Raw genomic sequence first — 17688 nt, forward strand, 5'->3', positions numbered from 1 at the left:
CGATTTGACTTCCCTTTTCGCCTACGGGCTCGTCTTGGACTCTACTTTCCATCCGAGCACTAATCTTGACCATGAAATCAGAATCAACAAATGACCAAAATACCCCTAGTCTGCATTTTCTCCGACTTTATCCGTTTTGCACACATAACTCTGAAAAAGGTACCTGAGTAGAAATTGGAGTAATTCATGAGAGTAACTGCCCTAGATAGACTAACTTGTCAAAATTAAGAGACTCAGATGGGACATTTTCATGTCTCATCACTCCGGACTCTTTCGCGTGTGGACTATAATTGTACGCTTAAGCAAGTGACGAGGCCTTTGGGCTAGGTTGTGGAGCCTTCGATGATAACAAAATTCTATATATGTTGGGTTGGAACTTGGACGCGAGTGTCTAAAGCATAGACAATGTCGTTATCTCTAAAGAGGGGTACCACAGGTGAAACCAGAGGGAAAGACGACTCATCGTTAAGAGTGGGGGATTGTGATAGTCGCACATCTCTCATGAGAGCATGAGGAGACTGAACAATAGGTGTACGTCTAAACTTGGTAAGTGACAAGGCTTAGTAGATGGACTCGTGGAGCTTTTGTCTGCTTCGTCAAGAACATAAACTCTATATTGTTGGGTTTTTTACTTAGGTGTCTAAAGCCCGACACAATATCTTTTAACATCCATACTTAAGTCATACTATTTCGGAGAGGATGAAAACAAAAAGCACCTACTTGATTATCTGAAAACGAAGGTTTAGGGTTTCATCTCGGTTCTCTTTATTCTCCGTGTTTGGATCTTGGAACCCTCGTATTTGAGAAATTGAGCAGTAAGCACTACCTCTCTATCGTTACTTGACATTTCTCCTCCATACCAGGTCTTCTCTTTCTCTAGATGCACGTACGTATGTTTATCTCATTATCAAAGTATAAATATTACGGTATACTTTTCTTCTAATACACTTTATGGTCGACACTAACTAATCACTAATCAAGAACAAATTATCAATACCGTTTCATCTTTTCTCTCTATCTCTCTCTAAAACTACTTTTTAGTTTATGTTATCTATCAGATATATAATAAGATCTTGGAGTGTAGGTTTTAGAGAGAAATACTATTGAATCTAAACCCATACTACACAGTTTTTTTTTTCTCTCTCTCTCTCTCTTAACTCTAAAGAAATATCATTATCATCAACAAGATCGCCAATTCTCTCCTCTTCTTGGATTCTTCTTTCTCTCTCCAACATGGATCGCCTTACAAGATTTAAATTTGATGAAGGATTTAATCCACTTTTTGGTGATGTTAAATGTTTATGGAATGAAAGTATGGATATAGATGTTAGTGAGAAAAGAAGAGTCACTGTTGCCTATTTCTACGATGAACATCTCAAGAAGATTGAAGATGAATTTACAACACAAGAGAAAAAAACGATCAAGATTTCACTTTCATTAGTATAAGATTATTGATGTAATTTTATTATTGTCGACCTGTAGGGTCTTTAATCTGTGACCTTTAGGGTCTTTTCATTCTCGATCGTAAGGATCTCTTTTTTCGACCTTTATGGTCTTTTTTTAGTTTATGTCTTGTCAATTCCTTTCCCTTCATGAGACACTTTACATTTGAAAGTTCCGTGAACTTTACTTATGTAACTCTCATGTAATTCTAAGAGGATAAGAATTATCTACCATGTAATTTTGTGATGGGAAGTTTTATAAGGCATCCTCAATTTTGTTAAAAGGCCTCCCCATGAACCATTTTACTTGCTAAATTATCACTGAGGGGAGGCTTTTTAACAAAAATGAGGGGGCCCTATAAAATCTCCCTTTTGTGATTATTATAACTTATGAATGGAATTATTATTATTATTTAATAAAAAAAAGAAACTATTACAATATACACGCCCGACTGGGTCGGGTGTGTCCATGACCCCGGTCTACCCACAAGTATCTTATCATAAACAACCTATATGTATACTTGTAACCCTAATTAGATCTCATTTTCCCTCTCAATCTTCTCTACTCGTCTCTATCCCTCTTTATCTCTCAGAGACCCTCTCGGTCTTCTTCTCTCTTGATTATTTCATAATAACTATTTATTGAATCTCAACCAAAACCCTAATTTCTTCATCTCAAAAAGAAGAAACGTAGTTCAATCTCTTGTTAGTTACCCTAGTTCAGAATGGGAGAAAGAAAATCATTAGTACATTCTAAAGATTTAGATAGACTTAGCAACTTACCTGATGATCTAATTGATCATATCATGTCCTTCCTTACTGTGAAAGAAGTTGCCAGAACTAGTCTTTTGTCAAGAAGATGGAGATGTCTCTGGAATTCTTCCTTCCTTGAGGTATGTCACTTTTCCTTTTCTTCAGTTTCTTTTGTCATCAATAAATTCCCCACCCACCCGGCGCCTAATTGGTTCACTGATACTATATAGGATTATTCTATTGCCACACACAAGTTGTTATTACATGTTGTTGTTTGTGATTCGGAAATATCAAATTATTTGTTGATTATTTGTGTGTTTGTTTGCTGTTGATAAGTTGTGGTTGAATTAGGGTTTTGTGAAACTATGAACTTGTTTTAATTGTGAAGAAGAATTTGTGATAGAAATTACCTTCTCAAGTTCTATATATTTTGAATGATAATGGTTGATTATTGTGAAGAAGAATTTGTGAAGGATTTCCAAACATACATACTCTACGAGCTTCTGTTAGTTCTTGAAGAAGGTATAGTCTAGATTTTTTCCAACCCCAAATTCCCCTATACAATGGACTCCAACCCGGGAGCCCTGGGGCTGGGAACCCCACCGTGACATTACGGCTACGGTAGTATTAGTCCGAAAAAGAGGTGACGCCAGCCTGCCATGACCCATTGTGCTTCCATTAGTTTGAGGGGTGTCAGCGGAACCGCTATTCTCAAAGGAGGCTGCCTGTGTTGGCGTAGATATGAGTGTGCCACAACAACCAAACAGGTCGTGGCAGATCCAATTTCTTTCTTTCTATCTAATGTGATTGCACTCGTCACCCTAAATTAGTAATCCGTTAGACAAAGTGGATGCTACGGTTGTCCCCTGGTAGGATTATTCTACATTTTTAATTTACCTTTTTTTAATGTGCAAGGTTGTTATCTCGGAACCTCCTCAACTGTTAGATATTTGCCCCCCTCAAAGCTATAATCTAAAATACTTGAAGCTTGAGTCGTGGCTTTCAAGAGAATCCTTTCGTTCAATCATGAACTTGTTGAAGGTTTCTCCTAATATAGTATACATTAGGTTGAAACTTATTGGGGTAAAATCTTTCTCAACTGTGTTTTAGTTTTCATGTCTTTAATTAATTTTTCTTCAGCTTTGAAGATGAGCTTATATTGTTCATTTGTATCCAGAATCATTATCAGAGTCCCCAACTTTATCCCTTCGTTGATGAGGTAACCAATTTTTTTTTTTTTTGTTATTAGTTAGGGAGAGAGATTCTGCCTACTCTAATTACCATTTTCTTCTTCTTCTAGGTCAAATTTACTTCAGATGACTATTGGGATGCAGGGTCTTCGTTACCGTGCTTGCTCAAACACCTAAAGTATGTCGAAATTCGAGGATTCTTAGGGTGCGTTAACGAACTCAAGTTTTTGGAAATTTTGTTGAAGAATTCTACTATCTTGAATATAGTTAATCTTCGCGTGGCCAATTCGTCTAGGAGGTCAAGCCCTCGTTTATGCTCTCGGGTAACGAAGTTCATTCAGAAGCTAAGAAGCTTCCCTAGAGCCTCGGCCAAAATTAAGTTCGGTGCCATGTCTATAGGTGAGCTAAGGTGATGATGTAAGTCTGTATAGGTGAGCTAAGGTGATGCAGACTGTACTGGCCTCACGGCCAAGCTAGCTAGAGGGCCTTATGTCCGAGTCCATTAGGGTTAGATTTGAGAATTTCTATGTTTGAGTATTTCCTAGGTTTACGAGTTTCTAACTTTGAGTATCTTTTATATTTAGGACTCGTGGTTTGAGTCTATCTAGAAGAGTCCAAGTTTGTATAAAAAGACGTCAAGTCTGTCATTCTTATTCACCTTTCAGAGAATTATTAATCAAGTTATCGTATTTTCCCTTTACTTTAATCGTTCTTTATTCAAGTTTTAGTATTCTTATTATTTCCGATGTGTCTACATCATAAGGACTTCACATTTTCTTTTCCATCTTTTAGAATGTTAACTTTTGTGTGATCTTTCATCCACTTTTAATTTTGAAGCTTATCTTTGTTTACTTACATTGATTTATTCTTCCTTTTAAGAACTTAAGCTATCTGGAGAGTACTACCTTCTTTAAAAGAGATATGCTACATGTAAAATCTGCTGGCCCTTGTGTGTACACTGTCATGTGAGAAGTGGGCTGGCAGATGAAATGGAACCAGTCCACCTCAACCCACCACCCCAGACCTTTAATGTGAGAAGTCTGCAATCAGGTCCCTTTGGCCATGTTCAGAGCGCGGTAAAAGAGTCCTACCATGATGTGATTTCTTGTGATCACATTTCATTCTCACCTGCCAAAAATTGGTTTACCATCGTAAAAGATAGATTAGCTAAAACTTGAAAAGTAATATTAATCTTCAATCTCAAATGTGGTTAAAATGTTTGTGCCTATTTTGGGTTTTTCTTTTTCACATTTAATATGCTATAATTCTTGGATTGGATTTAGCTCTCCAAAAGGCTTTTCTTATTTTATCCTTGAGTGGGATTCTTAAATGATAATCAAGAGCATGTAACAAGAAATGATAAGATATCACATATTTGGAACCAAAGTTCACACCAGTACAATTTTGCTTTTGTTAACCTACTTGTAATCAAGTCGCACATAAACCTGTCATACATCCTCTTATTTTGGTATTTAGAGGGTTTGGACCATCCAAAATATTATCTGGAACATAAAGACTTTGGTCAACTAAACAATCTTGTTTTAGTTTAAAAATCAATTTGTCTTTTACCTCTTAACCTTCATCTTTATGTCCGAACACCATAACCACAACCACCACTTCCCTCGCTTACACCACCACTACTTCCGACTGCTGGCACCAACACTACCACTTCTCTCTGGCCTTTGATTTTGCCCAATCATGAACTCTGGATTTTTTAATTTGAAGAATAAGAAGAGGAAGAATAGTAACAAACCTGGATGTGAAGACTTGCAGCAAAAATCCTAGAAGATAAACTCTTGATCAAATTCGCGCAACGGGAAAGAAGAGGAAGAATAAAACTCTAGAACAGATTAACCCTAAAACGAGAAGAAGAAGAAATTGTGCTTGCTGTGCTCAAGAGACAAAAATCGTAAAATCGTCTCTATTACTAATTTGCTAGGGACAGACGTAAGAACGTGTCCATATTGGAGCCTCTTTTGTAGTGATTGATGGATAATTAGAAGATCTTTATTAGTATTAGTAATGTAATGTAATAATATAACCATTTGGCGGTGGCGACTCTTGTGCAAGACATTTTTTATGCTACCCAATTCGAGTCCATTCGTAAGTCAATTGTTATTCGAAATATGTTGCTCAGATTAGTGAGTTGTTATTCGGTACCCTGGGAAGTTACCTGATTCGATCATTCATCACGTTCTTCATTCCTTGATACAAATATGCTGTTCAAACAAGTGTTCTTTCAAAGAGATGGAGACCTTTATGCACTTCACCCCCACTCTAAACTTTGATGATACTTGGTTTCTTTCACCAGAAGCATAAGAAGTCATTTTTATAAACGGATCCTTGTTGCTGTAAGAAGAAATGCTCAATAGATATGTATTCAAATACGGGATGTTTCCGACTTGTCCCCGGATGTGGTATAGTATCAAATTGTATTCTACTAATTTACGAGAACTCGGCTAATAAGTTCTCAAGTTGTCTACCTTTGAGATCTTTGATATTTACGAGTATTCATGTGAAAGACACTGATACGAACTTCAACATTTATTGTCCTAATCTAAAGCTACTTGACATAGACAACTATGATCGTTCCATGGAAAGTGGGGGCACAACTGTAAGGTTATATGTTGCAATATCACCTTCATGAGGAGTTAATTTAATACCATGAGGTAATGGAGTTGCACAAGGCTTAGCATCAATCATTTGAGCTTTAGTCAGGAGGTCTAAAGCATATTTAGTTTGGGAGAGGAACAGACCAGTGCTATCTCGAGCAGCCTCCATTCCTAAGAAATAATGAAGGGAACCCAAATCTTTCATTGCAAATTGAGAGCTGAGTTCAGAAATAAGAGAAGCATAAGCTGATTGAGAATTCCCAGTTACCAAAATGTCATCTACATATACCAAAACATAGAGTAAAGTACTGCCTTCTAAGTAAACAAATAATGAAGTGTCTGAGAGAGATTTTCGAAAACCAAAAGCCAAGAGAGAATCCACCAATTCCTCATACCAAGCTCTGGGAGCTTGTTTCAACCCATATAAAGATTTGTGAAGTTTGCACACAAAATCAGGTTTGGATTTGTCTTGAAATCTAGGAGGTTGCATCATATACACCTCTTCTTTTAGCTTACCATGAAGAAAGGCATTACTCACATCAAGTTGTTTAATTAACCAATCATTCTGAACTGCAAGAGTGAGAAGTACTCTGATTGTAGTAGGTTTTGCTACTGGACTAAAGGTTTCAGAACAGTCAAGACCTTCTCTTTGATGAAATCCTTTAGCAACCAGTCGAGCCTTGTACCTTTCAATGCTACCATCTGACTTTTGTTTAAGTTTAAATACCCACTTGCACCCTACTAGGTTTTGAGAAGGATGTGCAGGAACTAAAGACCAGGTTTGTAGGTCCTCTAAAGCTTTAAACTCAGTTAACATAGCATTTCTCCAATTTGGGTCTTTGTTAGCTTGTGTGAAACAAGTAGGAGTATTGGGCAAGGGAATAGAAGCTATAGTGGGTGAGATGGGATGTTTAGTTGCAGCTAAGAATGTTTTTGGCTTATGAATACCAGATTTTGCTCTTGTCTGCATTGGATGAGTAGAAGCTATAGAAGAGGGTGCAGTCTGAGCATGTGAGTTAGATGCAGCTGGCTCAGGTAGGGTGGATGCAGTCTGAGCAGGTGAGGTAGGTGAAGGGATTTATACCCTTATACTAGTGTTTATAGCGGATAACGACATCTAATGTCTAACACTAGTATCCCCAAGATCATCATGCAAAACTAGTAATTAAACTAATGGAGATAGTAGATTACCTTAATCGCTTTTTCCCTCGAACTAGTTGAATTGATTAAAGAAGACCAAGAGCTTCAAGTGTAGCTCCTCTACTTGGGACACCGAATAGTGCATTTAATCTCCCTCCTTGAAAGCTCGCTAGCACTCCAATGGTGGTTTGATAATAAGAAGACCTTCTTCTTGCTTGACTAGAAGATAGCTTGGGAATTAGCTCACTTTCTCCTCTCTACTTGATGTGGTAGAGTAAGAAAGCTTAGAGAGAAATTCCACACCTTATTCTCTGCCCTAAGAGTATTTATATAGAACCCTAATAAGAATCCACCTCCTTTTAGGTTTCCTAAAACACCCTTTAGAATAAGATTTAGAGAAATAGTCGAAAATAACAACTAGTTGATATTTTCTCAATTCCCTAAGGATATGACGTCCAAACCCAGCCAAAATTGGCAGCTTTAATGTTCATAACATAAGGAAACGTCCCTCAAAAAATCCTCCCAATCCGAGCCCTAAAAGTGCCCGAATCGGCCTAGGCCCAAAACCCTTATTTCGGGCCTTTTTGCTATCTTTTGCCCAAATTCTATTTAGGCCTGTGAGATATGTTTATGGGACATTCCCAATGTTATATCACACTCCCACTAGTCATATCATCCGATTAAATACCCATTCTTATATGTAACCCGATGTAGGATCCGATCGAAGTTAGCCGCGAATTACTTCGTAATTCGATGATCGTAGTTGGTTTCTAGCTAAACACTACGACTCCTAAATCAATTGGACTTGATGATCTTCTTCATCAATTGTCCTAGCCGACATATTGCTCGCATTGCCATCTTGGTCGAAGGACATCTCCTTCAACTCCTTCAGACTCCCACTTGGACTTAGAACAAGTGTAATGCCTCGATTCCCGTGTCAATTTAGTATCCCATCTGATACGTCACGTCATTCAAACTTTCTTGATATCCGAGTACAACTGTAAAATACAAACGATTAACTCCTAATCCATTTGAGCGTGGCCACGCATTTTCAGTTGCTACTCATCAAGTGGCCTTGAGACACTTTGTACCTAATGTAATTTAGGATGACACAATCCATTCTTGCGCTCCCACTTAACTTCATGTCTATCCTGTCCTTCCCAGTATCCGTCTTTATAACCTCCTTTTACGGCGCGGCGTTTGACGGAACCAAAGTCGGACATTCCTTTCATAAGATGAGCGGAGCACTCATGTTTTGAGGAATCTCTCCAATTGTCTTTATGAAAAATATTGACGTTCATCACGAGTGATGTACTTCTCATTTGAGGGTTATCCAGTGTATAAACCTTTTACACACCCACGTAGTCGAATAGAATATACTATTCCTATAGCCCATGAAACTGCGCTATCCCATCGACTCCCGTGCTAGTCTTCGTGAGTCATTGTTGTCCATGCAATGACCTGGACCAGGGATTTGATAATAAATATTCCAAGTTCACTTAATAGGGTTTCATTCATCATATCACGTATCTGACAAACCTATTCGGAATGTTTTATCATCAATGGACTGTCGTTTAAACACTAAACCAAATTTAGACGACTGGTGGAATAACTCTATTAGTGTTTTATCACCCATGTCTGGAAGTTTGCTACGATGACATGTTCAACTTTTGTACTACTTCATCCTTTAGCCTTCTAGGATGTTTCTAAGTAGTGTTTCGGTTTTCAAATCCGAATTTGGATATTCAAATGCTAATCATATCCAATATGATTAACTTTATGTATTCGAACATAAATCTCCCTCTCATGCTTGTTTGCTACATCGGTGTCTTTTCAAACTCCGATTTAGCAACGCTCTTAGTCATGAGTTTTGGGTCGAAATTCTTTTAGACTTTCCGAGTCTTAGATTTTCTGTTTCGGATCTCAAGCATCTCAGCGTACTGAGTCTCTCTAATCCTATCATCCTTTTGATCTATGCTTATAGATCTTCAGATGCCCAAAATGGCATTTCATCCTTGTGTGTGGTCCTTTTATTGAGTCAGTGTGTTCACTGTTACACAACATCTTATGTCGTACTCAATCTTTTGTATGTACTCAGCATACGGACCCGGAAGGTTTGTTTCTCCCACTTACCTTCTTGAAACTCGTGATTCAAGATTTTCTTCATTCCTCAGGAATCAAACTTCTTTGATTGCCTTTTTGAATCGAAGATTTTAACTCTTGCGTGCTTTTAATCCGTCGATAGATTTCTGAAGCATGCTTATGGACATAACTTGATTGGAAGAATCTTATTCTTCTTGTCTAGTTTCGGGAAACATGAATGTTTCCATCCTTCTCAGTTTTCTACTTTGGAAAACCAATTTAGGTCTTCTGTTGACTTAAATTATCAAGCTTCATGTCTTGACGAGATATGGATTCCATGATGATTTTGGCTTCTAGCCAAAATCTAGAGTCAGTTTTCGTTTCTGCGCCGGTCTTTTATCTCTTCAGAAATAACCTTTATTTTCTGAGTCTTTAAGATTTTATTTTGACCTTTCAGGGCTTTTGAACAAAAATTTAGAATTTTCTCAACTACTTTGAGATGTTCCTTTAGAGACACTTTCACTCGCTTTGAGAGTTCTCCCGCGAATGACATTCGCTTTTGTGCGGTGGGTTTACAAGATCATATCTTTAACCTTTCCTTTTCCGAGGAGCCGCAGTTTGTTGCTCTTGGTCGAATTTAATCGTCTTGTACAAGTTTCATGATTGTTCTTCATGACCCTCCATGATTTTTCTCATGATCGAATTAAATCGACTTGTACTTTTCTCCCATTCTTGTAATAATTAGTACTTTTCTTCCAGACTACTAGGTGTGCTAATTACTAGAAGAATACTATCATGAGCAACAAACACTTTGTTCTCTTGATTGGTTGTGGAAGAAGCCCAAATTTCTTCTAAAAGAAATTGCGTCAGATATTAGCTAGTTTTGTAACGTTTTTACAAGTTTTAGCTTAAGACGGAATAGGTTAAGTGTGAAAACAATCGTGTCTAGACTATATCCCAAAATATTCGGAAGACTGGCTTAAACCCATCTTTGATCGAATCATGCATAGCAATGTTCGATTACTCCCACTAAATCCACCATCCCATAGATGTGTTCCATGGAGCGAGTTGGGAATCGGCTTCTCAACTTCTTTGATGGTTATCAAATGTTTGACTCAAGTTTTTACCACTCCAATCTAATCGGATGACTTAAACTCTCTTGTCAAAATGATTCTTTACTTCAGTTTGTACTTTGTTTGAACCTTTCAAACATTCTGACTTATACTTTATGATTTGTACGTTTCCATACTTCATGAAGTTATCAGCGTACATATTGGAGTAGCTCTCGTTAGCTTCTGCAAGTAAACTTATAAGTCTGCATAACACTGTATGAGTCCTAATAGATTACTAGTCTCTATGCCTTTTGAAAAGGGTGAGTTTGTCAATTTAGTCCTTAAGACCTAATTGACAATGCTGAAGTTTAATGAGTTTGAATCTCTTGATTTTAGCCATTATCATTGTCAACCTTCAGTTAATTTTACCACTGGTTTAAAACATCAGACGTTTCTAGAAGAACAAAATAATCACTATTAAGTTCTAAGCTAGATCAGTGTCTAAAAGAAGACTTTGATCCCTTTCAGCATCCTTAGCATTACTGCTTCTGCTCCCTCTTGGATCTTTACTTCTTTTAGTCAAGTATGTGATTTCCTTGAGCTTTACCGAGCCGTACATCTGGTATAAAATACCTGATGAAGAAATTTTAAGATACTTGTTTTTAACTTTGTTAACAAGGATGTTGGAATCGGAATTCGTAATTCCATTCCTTATGTCCTCCAGGTGCTAAGGGTAGTTTCCTCTTGAATGGTCTAGCCATTGTTTGGAAACATTCACAGTAATGAGAAATACTCTTGATCATGTACTCGGTAACTGTTTGCCTTTTCTTCGATCAAACATTTGTCTCACTTGACTGACCCTTTGCCCTTTTGAATCTTAAGAGCTCTTTCTTAGATTTTTGTACCAAATCTCAAGAACCTTTCTTGGATTGGATATTCCCGTATGTTCTGCTCAGTTTGTTCGTAACAACCTGAGTGACTCATCTAAGGTTTTATCTATCTTTGTTCAATCGATATTGAATTGGGTGATAGATGTATTCTGTTGTCTTCCGTTAGGATGACTTTCAGATTGCCTTGGAGGTCTCGTACCTCTCCATTTATGACTTCTGTGGGAAATTCTTCCTCAGTTTGTCTTAATGGTTATGCTAGCATCCATTACTCTTCCAAAGAGAATGTTATAAGATTGCTTGCAAATGGCTTTTGACCTTCTTCGGTATGAGTCAACATTGGGATTGGGTATTCTAGTAAGCTTTCCTTTTGAATCTGAGAACTATTCTCGGATTCATTCTTCCATTCTAGGAAGTGGATCAACACCTCCCTTAGGTGTGATTTTAAAGTTGAAACTTCATGTGTCATCTTAATTCTACATAAAGAAATGACAAAGTTTTAAAACTCGTTATCGTTTTTGAAAAACTTAGTTTTCCCACATTATTCAATAAAAATCGTCCCCGATTGAATAAGTGATTCCAAGATCTCAGTTCTTCGGAGTAAAGCGGACGAAGGCCCTACCCTTTGACTCCGTCGTTCCGGGTGAGTGAACTACTTCACTGATCATACCTTATGACTCTTGGTTGATAGATTTCATTAATGAATGACTAATCTATCCTTTTGCCTCGAGTATCCAAGACTCTCTTGCTGATCTCGTTGAGTAGAACCATTTAGACGTGTAGGCCTCTTCTATAGACCTACCCGCATTGTCCCAAGGTAGAGGAGGTACTCTGCGAAGGCCGACCCACCTTCCTCGAACAAGGGCGCAACGAGTGTCTTAATCTGGATAGGTGATTACTCAAGATTACGTTTTGGGGACTTTTACGCTAGTCTGGCGTTTGTTATAGTGAACTATTTAGCCTAACTAACATCCACGACATAAAGCGTAAATAAGTAAGTAAATGCGCGCGAGAAAGAAAATCAAGCAGATATGGATCCTAGTATGGCCCCTAACCTAGAAGATCTAATCTCCTTTGGTTTTCTTCTTGTTTCGCCTTTTGGTTCGTCTTAGATCGCCATCTTTGAACCTCCATTGATTTCTCCCACTCGCCTTTGGATTTCATCCTCGAGTTTCTTCAATGGACTCATAGACCCTAAACTCTAATTACAAGACTCTAACGATTCGCAGATCGTATAAACTTGAAATTGAAATTAATTACAAAGCATGCACCCATCCGTGCTTAAAACAAGAATAAAGAAATAAATCTATGGCCATACTAGTTTCCCGCATTCACATCACATGCAATCATATAATATATCAAGGCTAAGAATTATATATGCATGATTATCTTGGGAGATACTTTTGTTGACATCACATGTCACATTACGGACCTTAAGTCTAAATTCAAAGAATTCATCTAATGGTGCGTTCCGGTTTTATCTTTTATGATTTCTAAAATCATCTTTAAAAAAAACTCCGTTTCGAGTTCTGAAAGCCCGGGTCAATTTCGGAAAAAATATTGGTTCGATTCTTAATGATTTCATAAATCAATTTAAAGAGAAATCCGTTTTGGCCTTCTGGATGGCCCGGATTGATTTTGAAATTATTTGGTTGGAATCGGAAGAAATTTTGGCAAAAACTCCCACTCGAATGATGGTTCCTTTTCGTGGTCCGAAAAGCCTCGAAAAAGCCCGAGACAAGTCCTAGGCAAGTCCCGGCCCAAGCCCACAAAAGGGCTCGGACAAGGTCCGGACATAGCACGGCCCATAGGGCCGGCATGTCCTGGCCGAGGCCTAGCAAGGCCTGGTCTCGTCCTGGTCGGAGCCCGGACGCTAGTCCATGTACCAGACGCGTCCTAGACGTGTCTGGTGCTGGACCGGACCAGCATTAGGTGTCTCGGACTAGTCCGAGACACCTAGAACCTCCCAGACGCATCTGGTCGAGAGCCCTAGACGCGTCCAGGAAGCTACCAGTGCAGCTTCTGGTCGCGTCCTAGCTGCTCTGGACGCGTCTCCAAGACGCGTACAGATGCTTCCATCACAGCTGGTGGTCGAGTCCTAGACTCGACCTGGACGCGTCTCCAAGACGCGTCCCAGCTGCTCTGGACGCAGTTGCTGGACGCATCTCAGCAGCTGCTCTGGACGCGCCCAGTGGACGCGACCAACAGCTTCTGTCCGGACACTAGGGTTTCCAAAACCCTAGTTTCCAAATTTTTTTTTTTTTGTTGTGCAAATCTTATTTGCTAATTTCCAATTTTAAAACTCTTTCTAAATTTTGAAATCTTTTAGAACACTTCTAAAATTTTTCTAAACTTTTAGAAACTTTTAAAATTTTCCAAATTTTGTTTTGGGAGTTTCCTAAAACTCAAAACACTTCTTTTAGAACACTTCTAAATTCCAAATATTGTTTTTGGGAGTTTCCTAAAACTCAAAAACAACTCTTTTAATCAACCAATTTTGGATCAAAATTCTAGGTTTTTGAAACTTTTTCAAGAACAATTTTGAAAACCAATTCAAAATCAATGAAATTCAATGTTTTGAAATACTTTCAATCATCAATTTTGATTTTAATTTGAAAAACTAGTTGAATCATATTCATTGTAATCAAATTATGAGTTTGAAGTACTTTTAAAACACTTTTAAAAATACTTTATAAACTCAATCTATCAAACTATCAAGCATATCAAATATCAATTAGTTCGATTCTTAGCAAAAACTAGTTAATTGCAAGAGGCTCTGACGCCACTGAAGGGATTTATACCCTTATACTAGTGTTTATAGCGGATAACGACATCTAATGGCTAACACTAGTATCCCCAAGATCATCATGCAAAACTAGTAATTAAACTAATGGAGATAGTAGATTACCTTAATCGCTTTTTCCCTCGAACTAGTTGAATTGATTAAAGAAGACCAAGAGCTTCAAGTGTAGCTCCTCTACTTGGGAAACCGAATAGTGTATTTAATCTCCCTCCTTGAAAGCTCGCTAGCACTCCAATGGTGGTTTGATAATAAGAAGACCTTCTTCTTCCTTGACTAGAAGATAGCTTGGGAATTAGCTCACTTTCTCCTCTCTACTTGATGTGGTAGAGTAAGAAAGCTTAGAGAGAAATTCCACACCTTATTCTCTGCCCTAAGAGTGTTTATATAGAACCCTAATAAGAATCCACCTCCTTTTAGGTTTCCTAAAACACCCTTTAGAATAAGATTTAGGGAAATAGTCGAAAATAGCAACTAGTTGATATTTTCTCAATTCCCTAAGGAGATGACGTCCAAACCCAGACAAAATTGGCAGATTTAATGTTTATAACATAAGCAAACGTCCCTCCAAAAATCAGCCCAATCCGAGCCCTAAAAGTGCCCGAATCGACCTAGGCCCAAAACCCTTATTTCTGGCCTTTTTGCTATCTTTTGCCCAAATTCTATTTAGGCCTGTGAGATATGTTTATGGGACATTCCCAATGTTATATCACACTCCCACTAGTCATATCATCCGATTAAATACCCATTCTTATGTGTAACCCGATGTAGGATCCTATCGAAGTTAGCCGCGAATTACTTCGTAACTCGATGATCGTAGTTGGTTTCTAGCTAAACGCTACGACCCCTAAATCAATCGGACTTGATGATCTTCTTCATCAATTGTCCTAGCCGACATATTGCTCGCATTGCCATCTTGGTCGAAAGACATTTCCTTCAACTCCTTCAGTAGGTGCAGCTGGTTCAAGAAAGGAAGAAGTTGAGAGTTCAGGTAAGATAGAAATGACAGGTGAGTTAGGTAGTGATGTAGGTAAAGATGGAACTAAAGGTGTTGGTAATGTTGAGAGTGTTGGTTCAAGAGAAGATGGCATTGGAGTTGTACTAATATGAGGTATGGAAGGAGAGGAAATAATTGGAATGTTAGAGATGACAGATTGAGGAGAAGTCATAAGTGTAGGAACTGAGGAAGATGATGTGGGTGAATGTGCTAGCAAAGGAAAATGAGTTTCATTGAAAGTCACATGCCTAGAGACATAAACTCTGCCTGTGAGAACATCAAGACACCTATATCCTTTTTGATTCTGTGCATACCCAATGAAGATGCATTCTTTGCTCCTAAGATCAAGCTTATTCTTGACATAAGGTCGCAACCATGGGTAGCAAGCACACCCAAAAACTTTCAAGAAGGCATAATCAGGTGGTGAATAAAAGAGTTTCTCCAATGGACATACAGATTGTAAAACTTGTAATGGTAGCCTATTAACAAGATAATTGGCAGTATGCAAAGCTTCTAGCCAGAAGGACTGAGAGAGACCTGACTGAACTAAAAGTGTTCTAGTAAGGTCCATAAGATGCCTATGCTTAGACTCAACAACACCATTTTGTTCAGGTGTGTGAGCACAAGTCATCTGATGAGAAATCCCCTTTTCCTGTAAAAACAACTTAAAAGAATTGGATATGAACTCTCCACCACCATCGGTTCTAATAACCTTAACTTTATTCCCTAATTGATTCTCAATACCAGTAAGAAAAGAGATAAAAGCAGAAGTAAAATTTGATTTATTAGTTAATAGAAGAATCCAACAGTACTTGGTAAATTCATCTATCACATTGGCATAATAATGAAACCCACTACTAGAAGGAACAGGAGCTGGTCCCCAGAGATCAATGTGAAGTAGTTGTAAAGGAAAACTAGCTACTGAACTTGAATTTTGAAATGGTAATTTCTTACTCCTGCCAAGTTGGCAATCTGAACAGAAGATTGGCCTAAGTGAGTTATTAGGAAGTAAATGCTTCAAAGTTTGTAAGGATTGAAAGGAGGGATGGCCTAGTCTCTTATGCCAAAGAGAAGTTGAGGAAGCTTGAGCACTCTAAGCTTGAATTTGAGACTTTATTGGGGGAGAAGGCACAACTTGGAGATGAATTGGATACAGACCTCCTTTAGCTGGCCCTTGGAAAAATATCTGGTTCGAAGAAAGGTCCTTCACATGATAATGAAAGGGATCAAAAGTTAAAGAACAGTGATTATCTGTTGTAAATTTGTTAACTGAAAGCAGATTATGAGATGCTTGTGGCACAACTAAAACATTCTTGAGAGAGAAAGTATTTTGTTTAGTCTTAAAAAAATGAATTACCAGTATTAGTGATGACCATACCTTGGCCATTGGCTGCTGAAACAGTTTCTTTGCCTTTATAGGATGAAGAAGAAGCTATATTAGAAACATCAGGAGTAATATGATGTGAAGCTCCTGTATCAGCAAACCACGGATTTTCCCCAAATATGTTAGCTGATGCAAGCATTGCAGCTATGTTATTTGGTGGATTACGACCTTGATAAGCGAAATTGATTCGATGATAGCATTCAGCTGCTGTGTGACCAATTTTATGACAAATTTGACATGTAGGACGATCTCCATTACTGGTTCTTGGACCTTGATTAGGTTTATTCTGATTCTGATTTGAAGAAGATGAGAAATTTCTTCCAGTTTGAGAGTAATTGTTGGAATTTCTCATACCTTTATATCTATTCCCATTAGGATTCGAAGAGTAATTGACATTAGTTGATCTTCCTTGATAATATCGATTATAAGGAGGAGGATTTGTGAACAAGATTTGATTAACATTGTTGAGTGATCTCTTTTGTCTTTCAGAAATAGTAATTTCTTCACTAATCAACAAATTTTGTAGTTCTGTGATTGTAACTGGTGGTTTTCTCAATCTAATAGCAGCTGAAAACGAATCATAATCAGATGGTAAAGCTCTTAAAATACTTACCACTAATTCTGCACTTGAAGCTGGACTTCCAGCAGCAGCTAAAGAATCAGAGATTCTTTTCACTTTAGTGAGGAAATCAGGCATCTTATCATTATCTTTCTTCAGATCTCTTAAATTTTCTTGAAGTTGAAAGATATGAGCAGTAGATGCAGAAGCAAAATAATCCTCCAAATTTCGCCATAATTCTAGAGATGAAGAATTGCCAACAACATATGGAATAACAGATTCAGATAAGGTTGAATTAATCCAAATCAATAAAGTCTGATCTTCTTCTAGCCATTCAGTATAGGCTGGATTTAATTGCCTTCTTTCATTATCAAGATATGATCTTGTTGAGGTCGAGAGCCATCGATCAGATCCAAAACTTTATATTTTTTGAGAATTGGAAGAAATAAAGATCTCCAGGTGAGATAATTGTCACTTTGAAGTTTAATTGGTATGATATTACTCATAGAAGTAATTGCTAAAGACGTGATTCGAGGATGATCCATAATTGAAGTATGAAGATTTGAGGAAGAAGATGAAGATTGAACAATTTGCTTAGAAGAAGAAAGAGAATAAGATCAGAAGAAGAAGATAGAAGGAAGAAGATGAAGGAAGAAAGGAGAAGATAGAAGAAATTTTAGAGAGAGAAACGATGGATCATAGCTCTGATACCATAGTTGAACTCATTTTCATTAAAACCAAATGAAAGAATTACATGAGTTTAAATAGAGAAGAGAGATGACTAACAAAC

General features: G+C 37.7%; 1 protein-coding gene across 1 annotated transcript; it reads left to right on the top strand.

Annotated features, from left to right (window-relative positions):
- The first annotated feature begins 1888 nt into the window (after window positions 1–1888).
- LOC147532245 (putative F-box/FBD/LRR-repeat protein At4g03220) lies at window positions 1889–4085 on the top strand. Its single transcript, XM_086647889.1, has 4 exons — window positions 1889–2335; window positions 3111–3278; window positions 3373–3414; window positions 3496–4085. The coding sequence occupies exons 1-4, from the start codon at window positions 2168–2170 to the stop codon at window positions 3796–3798; spliced, it is 681 nt and encodes a 226-aa protein (XP_086504015.1). The 5' UTR covers window positions 1889–2167; the 3' UTR covers window positions 3799–4085.
- Window positions 4086–17688: the final 13603 nt, after the last annotated feature.

Source organism: Eschscholzia californica, unplaced genomic scaffold (genome assembly GCF_041429995.1).
Source record: "Eschscholzia californica isolate CP2 unplaced genomic scaffold, dmEscCali1.0.p SCAF_6, whole genome shotgun sequence".
Taxonomy (NCBI): domain Eukaryota; kingdom Viridiplantae; phylum Streptophyta; class Magnoliopsida; order Ranunculales; family Papaveraceae; genus Eschscholzia; species Eschscholzia californica.

Coding starts and splice junctions, on each gene's coding strand:
- LOC147532245 (XM_086647889.1), top strand. CDS start 2,168: ATGGGAGAAAGAAAATCATTAGTACATTCTAAAGATTTAGATAGACTT. Junction 2,336..3,110: donor GGAATTCTTCCTTCCTTGAG/GTATGTCACTTT, acceptor TTAATGTGCAAG/GTTGTTATCTCGGAACCTCC. Junction 3,415..3,495: donor TTTATCCCTTCGTTGATGAG/GTAACCAATTTT, acceptor TTCTTCTTCTAG/GTCAAATTTACTTCAGATGA.